The sequence below is a fragment of the Syngnathus acus genome, chromosome 15, assembly GCF_901709675.1.
Source record: "Syngnathus acus chromosome 15, fSynAcu1.2, whole genome shotgun sequence".
In the NCBI taxonomy this organism is placed as follows: Eukaryota; Metazoa; Chordata; class Actinopteri; order Syngnathiformes; family Syngnathidae; genus Syngnathus; species Syngnathus acus.
Window position 1 is genome coordinate 1249672 of NC_051100.1, and position 15225 is coordinate 1264896.

Below are 15225 nucleotides of genomic sequence, written 5' to 3' on the forward strand. Positions count from 1 at the left end.
GATTAAGAATCAATCTCGCCCATCGCTTCAGGGCGCGCCCCATCGTTCGGCCAAAGTCAGCTCGAGTGAGACAGGACCGACTGCTTCGAGATTGTGATTTTGGGGTATTTGGACCGCATGGTGGCCCAGAAATGAGACACCTGATAACGATGATAAGTGATGAGGGAAAAAATGGCTTAACACCGCACGTCCATTTAGAGGACGCTCAATTCGATCCAGTTCCATTAAGTCGCAAGCTCGGAGTGAGAGAGGCATTATGGATACTTTGCACACTGACTTGACACGATGGATCAGGGAGGTCGATTCTCTCTCTGTGTGTGTACTGAGCTTCTTCAGGTGTCTGCCACTGTGAGATAAGATGGCAGATATGAAAAAATAATAATAAGCACAGAACAGACTTCATTTCGGGGGTGGTGTCATTTCCCTGTCACCGCGTATCTAGCGTTCAATCTTTTAAATTTATAGAGTGTGGTCATTTAAAATGGTTCAGTATTGAAGGGAAGGTTCTTCCTTTAGATGACATCACATGGGGATCTAAAATGGTGGCGAACATCAATAAACCCATTCTATTGAAGTGAATGACTATGGATGGCAGTGTAGGTGCTGTTTACATTCTGTGAGCCCACACGGGCCAGAAACTCTCCTGTCATCAACAAAACTGGTCATTCCGGTTCGCACAGCCCATGGCTTTTATTTTCATAAGTCCACTGCTGTCTAAAGAAGACTGTTGAGTGTGTTTTTGATGAAGTCTGCTCACAATGTGAGAAGGAAAATCTGCGCACAGCTTATTTTCATTGTTTGCAAGCTTATTTTTATTGTTTGTGTTCTAATGGATGTCAACTGGATATTTGGCTAATTCCAGTCATGTATTTGCAGTTGAATATTCACGAATTGAATTCACCTATTTGTTCATGTGTTTCTGGATTGTGCAGCTTTTGTTGTAGACAAATAGACTTACAGTCGAAAATTCCGCAATTGTCAATAGGGCGGCCATATTGGCAGTGACCATGTTCCTATCGAGGCTAAAAAAATGCATTGACTTATCAACGCAGTAATTTGTTACTGTATTGGGTGTTTATAGCACACACACACAGAAACACACGAAATAATTTTGTTAGTTTGAAATTTTAAACTGTTCTGAAACCTGTGATAGAGTTTCAAACAAACCTTTTCCAACATTGTAACTGCCACTCATGTATTTGTATGAACAAAATAGATTAGGGCTAGTATGACTAATACAACTAATAGTCTATGCTGAAGCTCAGCAGGTGAAACAAAAACACGATTCCTTTGAAGCATCTGTGTCAGAGCAAGCCACTCACCTGCGCTGAGAGCCGCCCGCCGAAGCGTGACGGGCTGCTGCCACCTGCTTTGTTATTCAAAGCCTACTCCACAAGCAAATCCACTTTAATTGGAAGAGAAAAACAAGCGCGCACCATTCCGATGATGCATCATCAAGATGATGAATTCCCTTTGCGTGTTGCTTGTTTTCAAGGTGAGCATTCAGTGCTGCCTAATGGATGCGTTACATAGAGGGCGATTAAAAGACATGCAAATTTGACACAGCTGAAAATAGTGTTTGCAGCAGGAGAAAGAACGTACTTTCAAGCACCATGCTGTCATCATTTGATTTCTCTCTGTGTATTACCTGCAAATTGCTACTGTGCTAAATTTGTTTTGACCTTGTTTGTAAGGAATGAACATATCACAGCGAGTGGGAGCCGCTGGGTTTGTCAGAACGGTAATCAGCCGCACCAGCAGGCACTTTGAAAAAGTTGACATCTTGATGTGATGACTGCGGTGGTCTAATTGTCGCGGGCCGCATTTACACACCTGCAAAATCCTCTTTTCGATTGGAACATTACTTTGTCAAAGTGCTCCAGCAGAGATAATCTACCCCAGTTTGTGTTCAAGAGTCCATGAAATTGTACTCAGTGTATAATAATATGACTTCATTCACACGATAAAATGAAAAAAACACTAACTTGATTCTCAGAGTAGGCCATAAAACCAACACATCCAAAACACGCTTATAATTTGGTTTGTTTAGTTCAAGGGGTGAGTTAATTTTCCAAATCAAGCCTCCTAGGAGCCACACTCATCCTTCACCTCAACTCGAGGTGGGGGTAATTACCCGGCTGAAAGTTTGACGTCGCCGCCTTCGAGAATGCCTTTCCTGCGAGGAGTCTGACGACAACGCGACCTTTGACGCACGACGGCCAGTAATCAGCATGAAAATGGGCATCTGCGGTCTGGCTGGCGCGGAAGATCTTGACAAGATGTGATGACGCTCGGTCCGCTGAGGACACAAAAGAGCACAAGCAGCAGCAGCCTTCCGCGTCTCCTCCCATGTTCTTTCCATGAGGACATTAGCGCTAATGGTAATGCAACCTCGGACGTTACCAAGCTGCTCTCCAGTGCTGCCCCGTACTGAAGAGCATTGTCCGTTAAGAAGGCCAACAATAGCCATTTTTGAGTGAGTCAGGGCGACCAAATGCAGCTTGTATTGAAGGGAAATGTCACGACTCGTCCCCAGTTGCTTTATTATGTCTGTTACCATGGTTTCTGTTGGCGTCGCCCCTCCCCTTCTGTGTTACCTCAATCAATGTCATCAGTCACCCGCCTCTTGTTACCTGTCTTGTATTTAAGTCCTGTCTGCCCCTCACTCCACTTCCTGTCGGATCCTTGATGTCGTTCTTGTTTCTTTTGGTTCCTGTCTTTGCCAGTTCTGCTTTGGTTAGCCAGTCTGTCGGTCGGTCGGTCGGTCCGTTAAGTTATGTCAGTTCTGTTAGTTTGTTCCCCTTATCCTCTCTTCCAACTCCCTTTTCCCTTCAATAAACCAAGCCGAAATATTTATTTATTTAAAATGAAGTCTGCGTTTATGTCGTGTGATGCATTTCCATCAGAGTCTTAGCATAGTTGTGAGAACGTCACCTGATCCAACCTGGTGGTATTCGGGAAAGGTCACAGTCTCTTCAGGGCTCAAGAGCTACAGTACCTTGACTGGACAGCAGATGAGTGCTAAGCCTGCCATTCTATTCATTTAAAGCTCATGACTATAACGTAGGGAAGTTCATTTGCATCTGCGTCCAATCCGTCACAAGCTTCTATGGCTACGTTAGAACCATTCAAGCAAGAATTGAAAAACAAACAATAGTCGCATGCATGCCACCATTACAAAGCGATCCCTGCATTGTAAAAACAAGCTGCGGGCAAAGCGAGTAAATAAAACCCTGCACGGTCTACTCCCGAAGGGTCAATAAAAAGGAGCTGGAAAGCATTTAGAGGTCCTCATTGGAGGATCTCATTCCTCATTTGGCCCTGGCGGTTTGTGTGGATATCCCGGCCAATCAATACAAGCACCATTAAGCTTAACAAAGCTGCTTTGTCTATAAAACAGGCCAACGATGAAATGAAGCACTCAGGGACATCTGAGCTGCTTTCTCGCAACCTGGTACAGATATACGTACATGTGGTCACGGTCACACAAAATGATATCAACGACAAAGCCTCTGATACATGAATGTGTATGACATTCTTTAACCGACATAAACACTGGCAATATCCACTAAAAGTTGTCCTTTAAATTTCATCTATGCAAATCAGAGAGAAGGGCAAGCTGCATGCTGCATCAGCAACCCTAACAAAAAGGGCATTCAAATTAAATCGCACTGGCTTGTCAACTATGGAAATAAAAAGAGAAAGAAATGAACTGGTTTGAAATTCATACACATTGTAGGCTTTGTAGTATGACGGCTTTGTTTACACAACAGTAACCTGGTCAAAAGTTGCACAGTTATTCTTTTGAATGAATCTCAGGTCTAATTTGCATGTATATTATTTATTTAATTTCTCATCTCATCCAGTAAACAGCTCCAATGTAAATGTATGAAAGAGCTATACAGATGTCCTATTAAAACAAATAACCATCTTTTCAAGAACACTTTACAACACGTTTGGATGCAAAGAGAAAAATACAGTGACGGCAACGGCAGTTTGTTTCAGCACTTAATGGCTGGACTTAGCCTGACTGCTTTTGCAATGGCTACTTGGTTGTCATGACAAACAATTGTGGGTCTATTCAGAGGCTGTCACTAAACCCCTCTCCTTAAAAATAAAACAAGACAAGATGTAGGAGGGCTTGGGATGGACGCTTGTCTTAAAGAGCAGTCGCAAGAGAAAGGAAGCGATAACTTGTTGCCAACTACCAGCATGTCAGAATTTAATCAATTCCTACATGTCTTAACTATTAGCATGTTAGCATTCATACTCAATGCAGCTTTATTGTTACCTTGCACATTGCATTTGTCAATTTCGCCTTTCGACGGCTTCAAAGTCATTTTCATTATTTTGTATAAAGTGCAGCTGCGGCTTTAATTTGACCTATCTGGCGCTCTCTCTTTTCTTCTCTGAAGCGTATTTGTGTGTACGTGTGCATGTGTGCGTGAGTCATGTAATTGTGCAGGCTAGTGTATTTCCAGTCCATCTATTTTTTGTGTGACACAAAGAAGCATTGATTTATTTGTGCTCAACTTCCTCCACTAATGTACTCTGTATTGAAATCTTCACGCTATGTTCTGGGATAGGGAAAAAAAATGGAATCGGAGACTCACTTTTTATCTCTACACCCTTAAATCTGCTGGCTTAAAAATTGGACTGACCCAGGAAGTTGGGTCGATTGGGTCAGTCCAATTTTAAACCTAAATTGGGTTGTTTTGAAGGGTGCACTTTTTACTTTGCTTGCTTGTTACTACGGTTACTGAAATAGGTTTCTTCATCCTTGTTAATGCGCAACTTATTGTAATCAGCAGAACTTTGATTGGATTTTGAAGAGGTCATGGTCAAACAATGTGTCACATCTTGAGTAACCAGGTGCCGCCTTAGAATGTTAATTCTGGTTCCTTACAAGATTGTAGTCACTATATGACTCATAGGATGAATTGATAAGGAAGTGATTAAATTTCCTACCTGTTTAATGCTGCTAACAAATAAGTACCAATGATTATGCTGTAAGCAGCCTTTATAGCTGTTCAATTATCCAGACAATTCCAAAAAGTCTCAGAATGTCTTTTTATGACTTTGAATGGTAGTGAACAAAAACACAAACATATTAAGTAGTTCTTCTTTGAATTCATTTGACTGTGCTTACAACCAACCAATAAATCAGTCGCTGAACGATAATTCCCCTCTTCTAAATTGTCAATCTCAGATGCTCCGAGGTGTTTGCTGATTTCCAACACTGCAGGGTGCCGAGGGGCTTCCTGTCTGCAAGAGTGTGGGTGTGACAAGGCAATGGAAAAAGTAGATGAGAAAAAAATAGCTTGTGTACTCCGCTCTGTGCGTATGTCTGCTTGTGGCAGCTGCTCCTTGAAGCATCAAAAAAACAAAACAAATTTTATCCCGTCACCATGGAAACTCTTTAAAGTAACAATTGTATGACTGTACGTACTGCTGTTTGTTTTTAATCACTTGGCTGCTTTTTTTTGTGTTTGTGTGGTAAATGTCAACATGTTTAGCAAATTTGTATTGACTGGAACTAATGCGTGCTAATTCCCACAAGTGATAAATGAAATAACTGAATTAAAAGTTTGTGTTGTCGCTTCAAATCAATCCGTCAGATAGCAGATCTGAAGTTAAATCAATGAGTCTTTCTATAGCTTTCCATTATGCACTGGCAGACATCTGTTTAGTTCCCACGTGGAAAGTATGTGCAATGATCTTAATGACAGCGATCAAAGCAGATCATCCATCCAGCCTTAATAGCGCCAATATGTCTCAACGATCATTACACAGTACTAGTCACTGTGTGTGAGGGAGATATGGAATATTCAACAATCTCATAAAATGTTGGTGTGCATGTTTGCTACTACTCTGGAAGCAAACATAATTCGATGTGTTGCATGCAGATCAATTCATATAACAGTCAATGCTAAGATTTTTGACACTACCATGACAGTTGAAGATCATGGACAGTTGGAAATGACAGGCTACAATTATCAGTCTCGAGAGTCTGTTGAAAGAAGCCGAGTTGTTTTTGAGATTGACATGGGGAAATGGTTTATTGAGCAAAGTGATAAATGAGAAGCAACATCGAGTACACGCACTACGTTTTATGTGCAGATGAAATCCATGTTCTGCAATGAGAAAAAACAAAGTGAATGTAGACTAACTTGAATAACATACAAAAATACATACAGTATGTCTTTGTTAATTCTACACACTGTTGTAGGCATCTGGACCGTGTCCTCTCGAAATGTGTGCGTCTCCTTCACCACAGGGGCCGGAAAGTATCCGATGATGCCCATCTGGTCCACATAGCGGTCACTGTACACCTAACGGTTAATACATCAGCAGAGCCTCACTAAAAACTTCCACCTTTGGATCTATGTGCTTTTTCATCCACAGTGGCGTTTGGTTTGTACATACACTTCCAGACCAGAAGACTCCACTGCCCTCCTCTGGCACCAGTTTAGAATACACGTAAACCTTCTGACCCTTCTTGAGGTTGATGAATCTGCAGTCCGGAGCTATGAAGTCATCCATGGCCGAGGCCATGGAGAGAACATCTAGAAAAAGAAAAATCACAAGAAGAAGAGAAATAAGAGTGAGTTCAAAGTGGGATAGGGAGTTCCATGAAACACATTGACTTACATGAACACTCTGCATCACCACAAATCTTGTTGTCTGCTAGCTTGTCCATGAGTACGGCATCTGAGGTTTGGTGCAGCACTCCCACACAAAGAACAAGAAGCAGATGTTGCATTTTAAAACAATAATCTTGGCTGTATGAATGTACAGATGGATATTTGAAGGAAACCGAGAGGAAACGTCTCGAAAGTCAGGGGGAGAAATGGGCTGTGGCCCGACATCACACGCTGCCCGACCAATCAGGGTGGACTCTTGGAAATGTCACACTCTGGAACCAGTTACATATCGAGTGGGAGTTGACTATTTACACTCACTGTTCATAATAATGGGAAAATGCCACTTTGATGCACACAGACCATATAGTCAATCTGGGGCGTGCAATTGCCAATTATTCAAAGACCTCATAACAACCTACAAATGATCATGTTTTCTTAAAAAAAACATTTGCTGCATCTCTTCATTTTTTTAATCTAGTGTAAATTTACTATTGGCACTCAGTTGCCTCTAAATGAACAAATAATGAAAGGTGATTAACTAAATAAATGATTCTATTCAACTGCCCATTTTCAATACTTCATTATGGTCATTGTAAGCTGGAGCCTGTCCCAGTAAACCTTCAGCAACCATGCTGGGGACAAACACAGAACAGACATTCAGACTCGCATTCACACCTCAGTACAATTGGGAGTGTTCAATGAACCAAACTTGCATGTTTTTGGAATGAAGAGGAAGCCAGACCCCAGATATGAACCCCCAACAACCATGCATAGGACAGTTTCGGCACCCTTCTACATCAATGGGGAATGCTTGGAGAGACGGTCCACACTTTGACTTGGGTACCGTGATCCCTATTGGACTCTGCTGGTCAATAAATAAATAAATAAATAAATATTTGCTCAGAAAGTTCGAGTTTATAAGTATTAAAAATCCTACTTAATTACTTAAATACAAATATTGTCCTAAGACTAGTTTTTTTCCGAAACACAAGATGGCGCCATTGTTGATGTTCTCAAGACACGCAAATTAATCCACAAAGTAATATTGCTACTAGTACAGCATATTAGAATTATAACGTTAAAGTTAAGGACCATACTAACCTATTGTTTGGATAATCCATTCACCTGCTTCTCAAGGTTCTCATTTTTTAAAAAGGAATAATAATATGACATTTATGGTGAGTGTCATACTGAATAAGACTAAAAAAATAATATACATCTGTATTATGTGGTTTTTAAAAGAGTTGTCACCATTTTCGTGCATTATCAGCCAATTTCCCCCCCTCCCCTCCGAAATGAACACAATATTCCCATTTGAATAAAGTTTAAAGTCCAAGTGCACAAGTGTTTTCTGTAACTTTTAAAATTCTGGGTGTGATTTCATACTTTAAATGCAAACTTTCGTCAGTCTTGGTGTCAAACAGGACTTCCTCGTCGTCTGACGCAAAGCTCTGCAAAGCACCGTGCGCTGTAAAGTGTACGCACGCTTTTTATCTGGGTAGCTCACACGGGCGGTGCTTAAGATGTTCTACTTATGATTTGGGAGATTTCCGCCTGCTCGCGCTGAGCCTGTAGTACACCATTCGCTTTGCCTGACGTTTCACGGTATGACGTGTATCCTCGGAAAACTCAAAACCACCATCTCTTCTCGGTTGTTATTAATGTTTAGAAGGACTTCGAACGGTCCTCTTATTTGGGGTGGGGGGGCCTAAGCCACCACTTGACCGAAAACAAACCCCCCTTTCTGGTAGGAAGCGTCCCATTCGAGCAAGACAACTTCTATTGTGCTCCCCCCGGTGTTTTGAGAGAGCCCTCCCGGTCCGCCGTCTTTGCCAAGCAGCTTATGGAGGAGCGGGTTTCCGAGTTGTTTGCCTCAGAAAATGGACACGACGGCTCTCGGACTGAAGTGAACCTGGGCAATGGTTGCGGACGTACCTCCGCCACCAAAAGGGCTTCTGCCAAGAAGAAGAGAGCGAATGCGCGACACTTTCGCAGCTTCAAACCGAGCAACAGCACCCCTTATCTACCACCAGAGGTACGCTTGTCTCATAGATAAGTAACGCTGGCTAAAAGCGTCTCTATTGTGTTCATTACGAAAAAAAACCCCAACGCAGTTTACTTTCACTTTACGCTTAAAGCTACATTCCGTGTTAGCCCATTTTCTTACGTCCCATTCTACGCTACTTAGCTAATTGGCCGCAATAGTTTATAACCATGTAATATCTTTAAAATCACCAGATTTAAATGAGCGAAAGTGTAGTTAGCATGCTATTGTAGCATCAGCTGTGTTTGTAAATAGTTAACCTTGGGGGGGGCTGTGTGTGTGTGTGGGGGGGGGGGGGGGGGTTAGTTTATGAGGTTGGGGGGGCTGTCAGTGTGTGTGTGTGTGTGTCGTCGACGTGTCCTCAGTCGTGCTAATATTACTTCCAAAAGATAATAGTATGTCCTTCTTGGCCGGCATTCTGTCCATTGGCTTTTGGTTGTGTGTAGTAAAGTTACATCATCCTCGCATTCAGCAGAAGTTAAGCCTATTCCTTATCAGTAGTTTGCAAATGTAGAAAAGTCGTCGTAGTAAGTGATTTATTTCCAAGGTAAACTTGAATGGAATTTGACACACATTTGCTCACATTAAGCTGTTCAGTATTGAGCACAGTTTTAAATAGGTCATGCTCAATGCTACATCAGGAAATTGGCAAATTTACAAATCAATTAGATGCTTGTGATTATTTTCATTCAGGTCTTTTCTTTCTCGTGGCATTGATTCGATCACAATTTTCTTGTTTTTCGTCGCCTCTCGTCCGAGAAGGCTTTGTCAGTGAGTTGAGTTCATGCAACAAGGCTTGCTTAGGACACACCAGCCCAAGTTGGTATGGAAAAACCTGATGATGCCTTCTCTTATGAGAGGTCAAACATCTTCTAAGACAGAGCAGCCCAATTGCAAATGATTCAATGCCCTGAAATAGAAAGTTGTGATTATCCGCGTCTAACACTTTGTACCTTATCTCCTAGGTAGAAGAAGGGAATATCGAGTACAAGGTAAGAACTTTCACACAAAGCAATACCGTAATAGGATACAGTATATGCCGTCAGAGTGGGTTGACTGGGTTATATGAGACGCATCAACTAAGCAGACACTTTGCTCGACACACATTGACTCTCCATCCCTCAAAAAGCACACAGTGACACTGTCAGAGTGGTTTATTTAATCAATATTCTTAGGTAATTAGCTTTTATAGCATTGCATGGTGTGTTAGGTGTGGTCTTATTTTATTGCTTCAGGTTTGTTGAGCTTTACAGCCACAGTAAATGAAACAAATATGTATTGAAATGTGTTCATGTTTCACCCTGCCCCTAAAGATGACTGCAGTTGGAGACTCCACTATTTGTTCCTCAACTAGATTTAATGGCTAGGCTAACGACTACCATATGTGGCTCACAGTCAAGAATAGTTTGAATATTTGTTGGAATCCCATTTTAGTTCAACCATAAAAGAGAATCTCACAACATCAGCCAAAAGAACATTTGTAGGTCAACCATTTGACAAGTCTTTTCCGTCCGTCTCGTATGTAGAAATCTGACACCGACGTGGATTATCACTGGCAATGTTAGCATCAGGATATCATTGGTTGATTTCTGTGATCTTTTCACCCGCTGCATAGCTAAAGCTCGTGGACCCTACGCCAAGTCGATTTGAGCACCTGGTGACGCAAATGAAATGGCGGCTCCAGGAGGGTCGCGGAGAAGCTGTCTACCAGATTGGGGTGGAGGATAACGGCATGTTGGTGGGCCTGTCGGAGGACGAAATGAAGGCGTCGCTCACCACCCTTCATAAGATGGCTGAGAAGTGAGCTTCACAGTGAACCCAGCCACACGTACAAAGCACTTGATACATGTTGATTTGACACCCAAAATGATTTTTGGCTGACAGAGTTGGGGCTGACATCACCATCCTTCGACACGCAGAGGTGGACTACGACACCGATCGGCCTCTCACCATCGCCGAAGCGCTGATACGAAAGGTGCCAGATGACCAGCAGGTTAGCACGGCAACCATTAAGACACAAGAACTCGCGTCTATTGTCTTTTTTAAAAATGTTGCATTTCTTTGCGTTTTTTCTTGCAGTTCCTGGACCTGCGAGTTGCCGTCATCGGTAACGTGGACTCGGGCAAATCGACTCTGCTGGGCGTTTTGACGCAGGGCGAGCTGGATAATGGACGGGGAAGAGCCAGACTCAACCTCTTCAGGCATCTCCATGAAATCCAGACTGGGCGAACATCTAGCATCAGCTTTGAGATCCTGGGTTTTAACAGTAAAGGAGAAGTGAGCGGAACAATCTTCATTCGACAAAAACGAAAGCACTGGATCCGTTGAAGTCATGCACCATTTTCTTTTACGTCTTCTAGGTTGTGAACTACAGCGAGTCTCGAACGGCAGAGGAGATTTGTGAGAGTGCCTCTAAAATGATCACGTTCATCGATCTGGCGGGTCACCATAAATACTTGAAGACAACCATCTTTGGCCTCACCAGCTACTACCCCGATTTCGCCATGCTTGTTGTCAGTGCAAATACCGGCATTGGTGAGTGACCGTTTGTTGATGTAATGCAGGCACTTTCATCCATCTTGTCGACTTATATATACAGTATGTCCTTTTTGGGGGGAAAATAGGTCATATATTTTTCCATGAATGCCTAATGTGACTATTAACAGCAAGCAGTGGTGTCAGTTCAGGCCCAACTAAATGGAACTGCACCATTCTTGATCAGCAGCTCCTGGCGTACAGCCAAATACCTTTTTTTGTCCTTGCCCCAACTTGTTCAGTCAACCAGCTGCGGCGGCGAAAGAGCGCTACAAACATGAAATCTGACCTTATGTAACAAACCAGACACTATGACCCGCTCTAAAAATATCATCTTCGGGTGAGCGGCATTTCATGCTGGTATTATTGGCATCCGCAGATGGGTCAGCTGATAATATGGGGGCCACTTAGCAGTCAGCCTTGCACTGCCAAACTTACCGAACAATTCATCAGAACATAAAACGGATTGTTGTTGGCTTTCGTTGCAGGGGATTTTTTGTTGTTGGTGTCAAAAAAGGGCTCACAAATGAGCACGCAATCCATACCTCAATGGAATTTTGGATTTATTGTATTACTTTCACGTCTGCCTACTTTTATTAAGTATTTAATTACATTTTCAGCCGGGATTTATCTGTTAGCTAGCAATACAGTCATGGAAAGAAATACCACAAAAAGAGTCATGTCAGAAGTGGGATTCGAACCCACGCCTCCAGGGGAGACTGCGACCTGAACGCAGCGCCTTAGACCGCTCGGCCATCCTGACACATTTGTGCCATCGTCATATTTTTGCGGCACTCCCCCCAAGTCGTTAAACTGGAAAGCAGTAAATCATTTTATTCAACCTCTCCTTTTTTAGCTGGCACGACACGGGAACACCTGGGCTTGGCCATGGCCCTGAAGGTGCCCATCTTCATCGTCATCAGCAAAGTGGACCTGTGCACGCGGGCCGCCGTGGAGCGGACTGTACGGCAGCTGGAGCGAGTACTCAAGCAGCCGGGCTGCAACAAGGTGCCCATGGTTGTGGCCAGCACGGACGATGCCGTTGCCGCCGCTCAGCAGTTTGCCCAGTCGCCCAAGTGTGTACCAAGCTCTGAAGTTGAACACAAGTATAAAATGAAATGTAATATATATGTATTCACAATCATTTAGGAGGATTCGGATTTTGTTTAAAACTGCATATGTCCATTCAAATTAAGTTTCAATGCAAGTTTGGTTCATCCTGGGATTTCAGCCGAAACTCGAATATCCTAAACGGTGAGAAGTGTATCACACTTTTGATCCAAGTGACAAGGCACGTGACAGTTGTCCAGTCGCAGGTTATAAGATAAGATAAGATAATCCTTTATTATTCCCTCAATGGGGAAACTCCTTTGTTAGCAGCAGTACACTTAACATATACACACACACACGCATGCGGGGAAGGGGGTAAAAGATTTTAAAGAAGTAGAAGGTATATATAATTAAAAAATATGGACAGTGTATACAAAATACACAATACACAATATGCAGTGGAGATAAAAAAAAATATTAGATAAAAAAATAGTGCAAGTGAAGAAAAAATAAAAAATAAAGCGTAGGAAGCTAACGTAGGAGTCAACATCTTGACTCAAGTGCTCTTCGCAAAACAGATGGACTCAAAAGTGCTCGTCGCAGAAGGTCCGAATCAAAGTCCTATGTCCACAAAACGTTGGTAAATACCAAAGGGGGGAAGAAAAAAGACGGAAAGTGGCTACCGGCCAAAATAAACCAGGAGGCGTGCTAAACATGGCTTAACAGAAGCAACACTTATTTCAACCACGTGACAACTGAGCACTAGCATGACACTGAAACACTTGCTTCAAAGTACTCCGGTATTTTTGATCTTGTGACTTCTCCCCCTTGCCAGCATTACACCCGTCTTCACCGTGTCCAGCGTGTCCGGAGAGAATCTGGACCTGCTCAAGGTCTTTTTCAACATCATCCCTCCGCTGAGCAACAGCAAGGAGCAGGAGGAGCTGATGCAGCAGCTCACTGAGTTTCAGGTAAAGCCGGCCACTCGGCAACCTTGCTCTTCTGGAACTAGCTTCTATCCGTTACCCGCCAGATTCCACTAGTTTGCAATAGCACAGAGTAAGAAGACGTGACTGACTGATGACTGTTGTTCTTTAGGTGGATGAAATCTACACGGTGCCAGAAGTGGGCACTGTGGTGGGCGGGACTTTGTGCAGGTTGGTTTGTCTGCAACAAGCACTCAAAAGCTATTCAAACTCAATATGTCTTTCAACCGAGTTGGATGTTTTTGATTGTAGTGGTATTTGCCGCGAGGGAGATGATCTGGTGGTCGGGCCCACAGACTCGGGGCAGTTCCACAAATTGACCGTCGGGAGCATCCAGAGGAACCGCTCGGCTTGCCGGGTGCTTCGCGCCGGACAGGCTGCCACGCTGGCGCTCGGAAACTTCAACCGCACCTTGCTGCGAAAGGTCAGCCTTTGCAACATTTCCGTTCAGGCGTTAGGCAATGCGGAGCCATCTGATGTTTTCCTCCCACAGGGAATGGTGATGGTGAGTCCAGAGATGGACCCAACCATCTGCTGGATATTTGAGGCTGAGATTGTACTGCTCTTCCACTCCAAGACCTTCCACAAGGGCTTCCAGGTGACCGTGCACATTGGCAACGTGAGGCAGACCGCCACCGTGGAGGCCGTCTATGGCAAGGTGAGAGTGATGGGTGAGAATTTGTGACTTTGAAAACTACTTTTCAGAGTTGTCATTCATTGCCCAAGTAGTACTAGAAAAGACTAAACCGGATGCAAAAACGCTTGGGAAATGAAATGTCCTTGTATTTTTTTTTTTTTTTTAAATAATTTTTTGGGGAAGTGATAGAACCATGTTTAAATCAACCACTTTTCTGCATCTGTCAGGAGGAGCTGAGGACGGGGGAGAAGGCGGGCGTCCAGTTTAAATTCCTCAAGCATCCCGAGTACCTGAAGATGGGGGCCAAGGTGCTCTTCAGGGAGGGCGTCACCAAGGGCATCGGCCACATCACCAAGTTGCATCCCATTGCGCAGTATCGCCACGTCCCGGAGAGCGACGAAGATGAAGATGACGACTAGGGCGTGAACGCGCGTCCATCCGAAGAAAAACACACAAGTGCTGTTTGGTTTGATTTTTATAACGGACAAGCTTCCAACCAATGTCCGCACACTTTGCCGCTCTCATCCGTAGAAGGTAAACAAGTTGGCATTTTTAAGAGCACCTTGCCTTTTATACCTTCAAGATACTTCCAAAGCCAGGAATGTAGCCTCACACACTGTCTGTCACGAAAGGAAAGTCAGCAATTGGTAAACAAGTTGGCATTTTTAAGAGCGCCTTGCCTTTTATACCTTCAAGATACTTCCAAAGCCAGGAATGTAGCCTCACACACTGTCTGTCACGAAAGGAAAGTCAGCAATTGGTAAACAAGTTGGCATTTTTAAGAGCACCTTGCCTTTTATACCTTCCAAAGCCAGGAATGTAGCCTCACACACTGTCACGAAAGAAAAGTCAGCAATTGGTTTCGTTTGTAAGAATATGGGCTTGAGCAGGAAAAAAAATCATCAGCGCAAGAGTGCAACATGGAAACTGATGACAGCAGAAGAACTACGGCAACGCCTCTGGTACAAAAGAGCACACGATTCTAAAATTCTAATTCGTTTTGGTAAAATATTTTGTGACTGATCCTTGTCCGAACGGCATAATGACTAATGACCAGAAGGGGCTCATGTGGACAACAGAATTGTTGGATTCAAAAGCCAGTACCGTAATTTTCGGACTATAAGTCGCGTTTTTTTTTCATAGTTTGGGTGGGGGGGGCGACTTATACTCAGGAGCGACTTATATACATATATATGGTTTTTTTTTCACTTTTTTGGGCATTTTATGGCTGGTGCGACTTATACTCCGGTGCGACTTATAGTCCGAAAATTACGGTATGTTTCAAAGGTATTTGCTGCCAACTCTTGTTACTGATGTCTCTCACTCGCA

General features: G+C 43.3%; 2 protein-coding genes and 1 non-coding gene across 3 annotated transcripts; 1 reads left to right on the forward strand and 2 right to left on the reverse strand.

Annotated features, from left to right (window-relative positions):
• Positions 1 to 5484: 5484 nt before the first annotated feature.
• Positions 5485 to 6871, reverse strand: LOC119135136 (otoraplin-like). The gene is made up of 4 exons (XM_037272505.1): positions 6652 to 6871; positions 6427 to 6566; positions 6222 to 6332; positions 5485 to 6134 (listed from the first exon to the last, which is right to left on the reverse strand). Exons 1-4 carry the CDS (start codon positions 6761 to 6763, stop codon positions 6111 to 6113), a joined length of 387 nt encoding a protein of 128 aa, XP_037128400.1. The 5' UTR covers positions 6764 to 6871; the 3' UTR covers positions 5485 to 6110.
• A 1365-nt stretch (positions 6872 to 8236) lies between these two features.
• gtpbp2a (GTP binding protein 2a) lies at positions 8237 to 14838 on the forward strand. The gene is made up of 12 exons (XM_037272501.1): positions 8237 to 8679; positions 9654 to 9680; positions 10304 to 10488; positions 10573 to 10681; positions 10768 to 10965; positions 11049 to 11223; positions 12080 to 12299; positions 13109 to 13244; positions 13372 to 13430; positions 13512 to 13683; positions 13753 to 13917; positions 14124 to 14838. Exons 1-12 carry the CDS (start codon positions 8488 to 8490, stop codon positions 14313 to 14315), a joined length of 1830 nt encoding a protein of 609 aa, XP_037128396.1. The 5' UTR covers positions 8237 to 8487; the 3' UTR covers positions 14316 to 14838.
• On the reverse strand, positions 11904 to 11986 carry trnal-cag. The gene has a single exon. It is a non-coding gene; the product is annotated as a tRNA-Leu (tRNA).
• Positions 14839 to 15225: the final 387 nt, after the last annotated feature.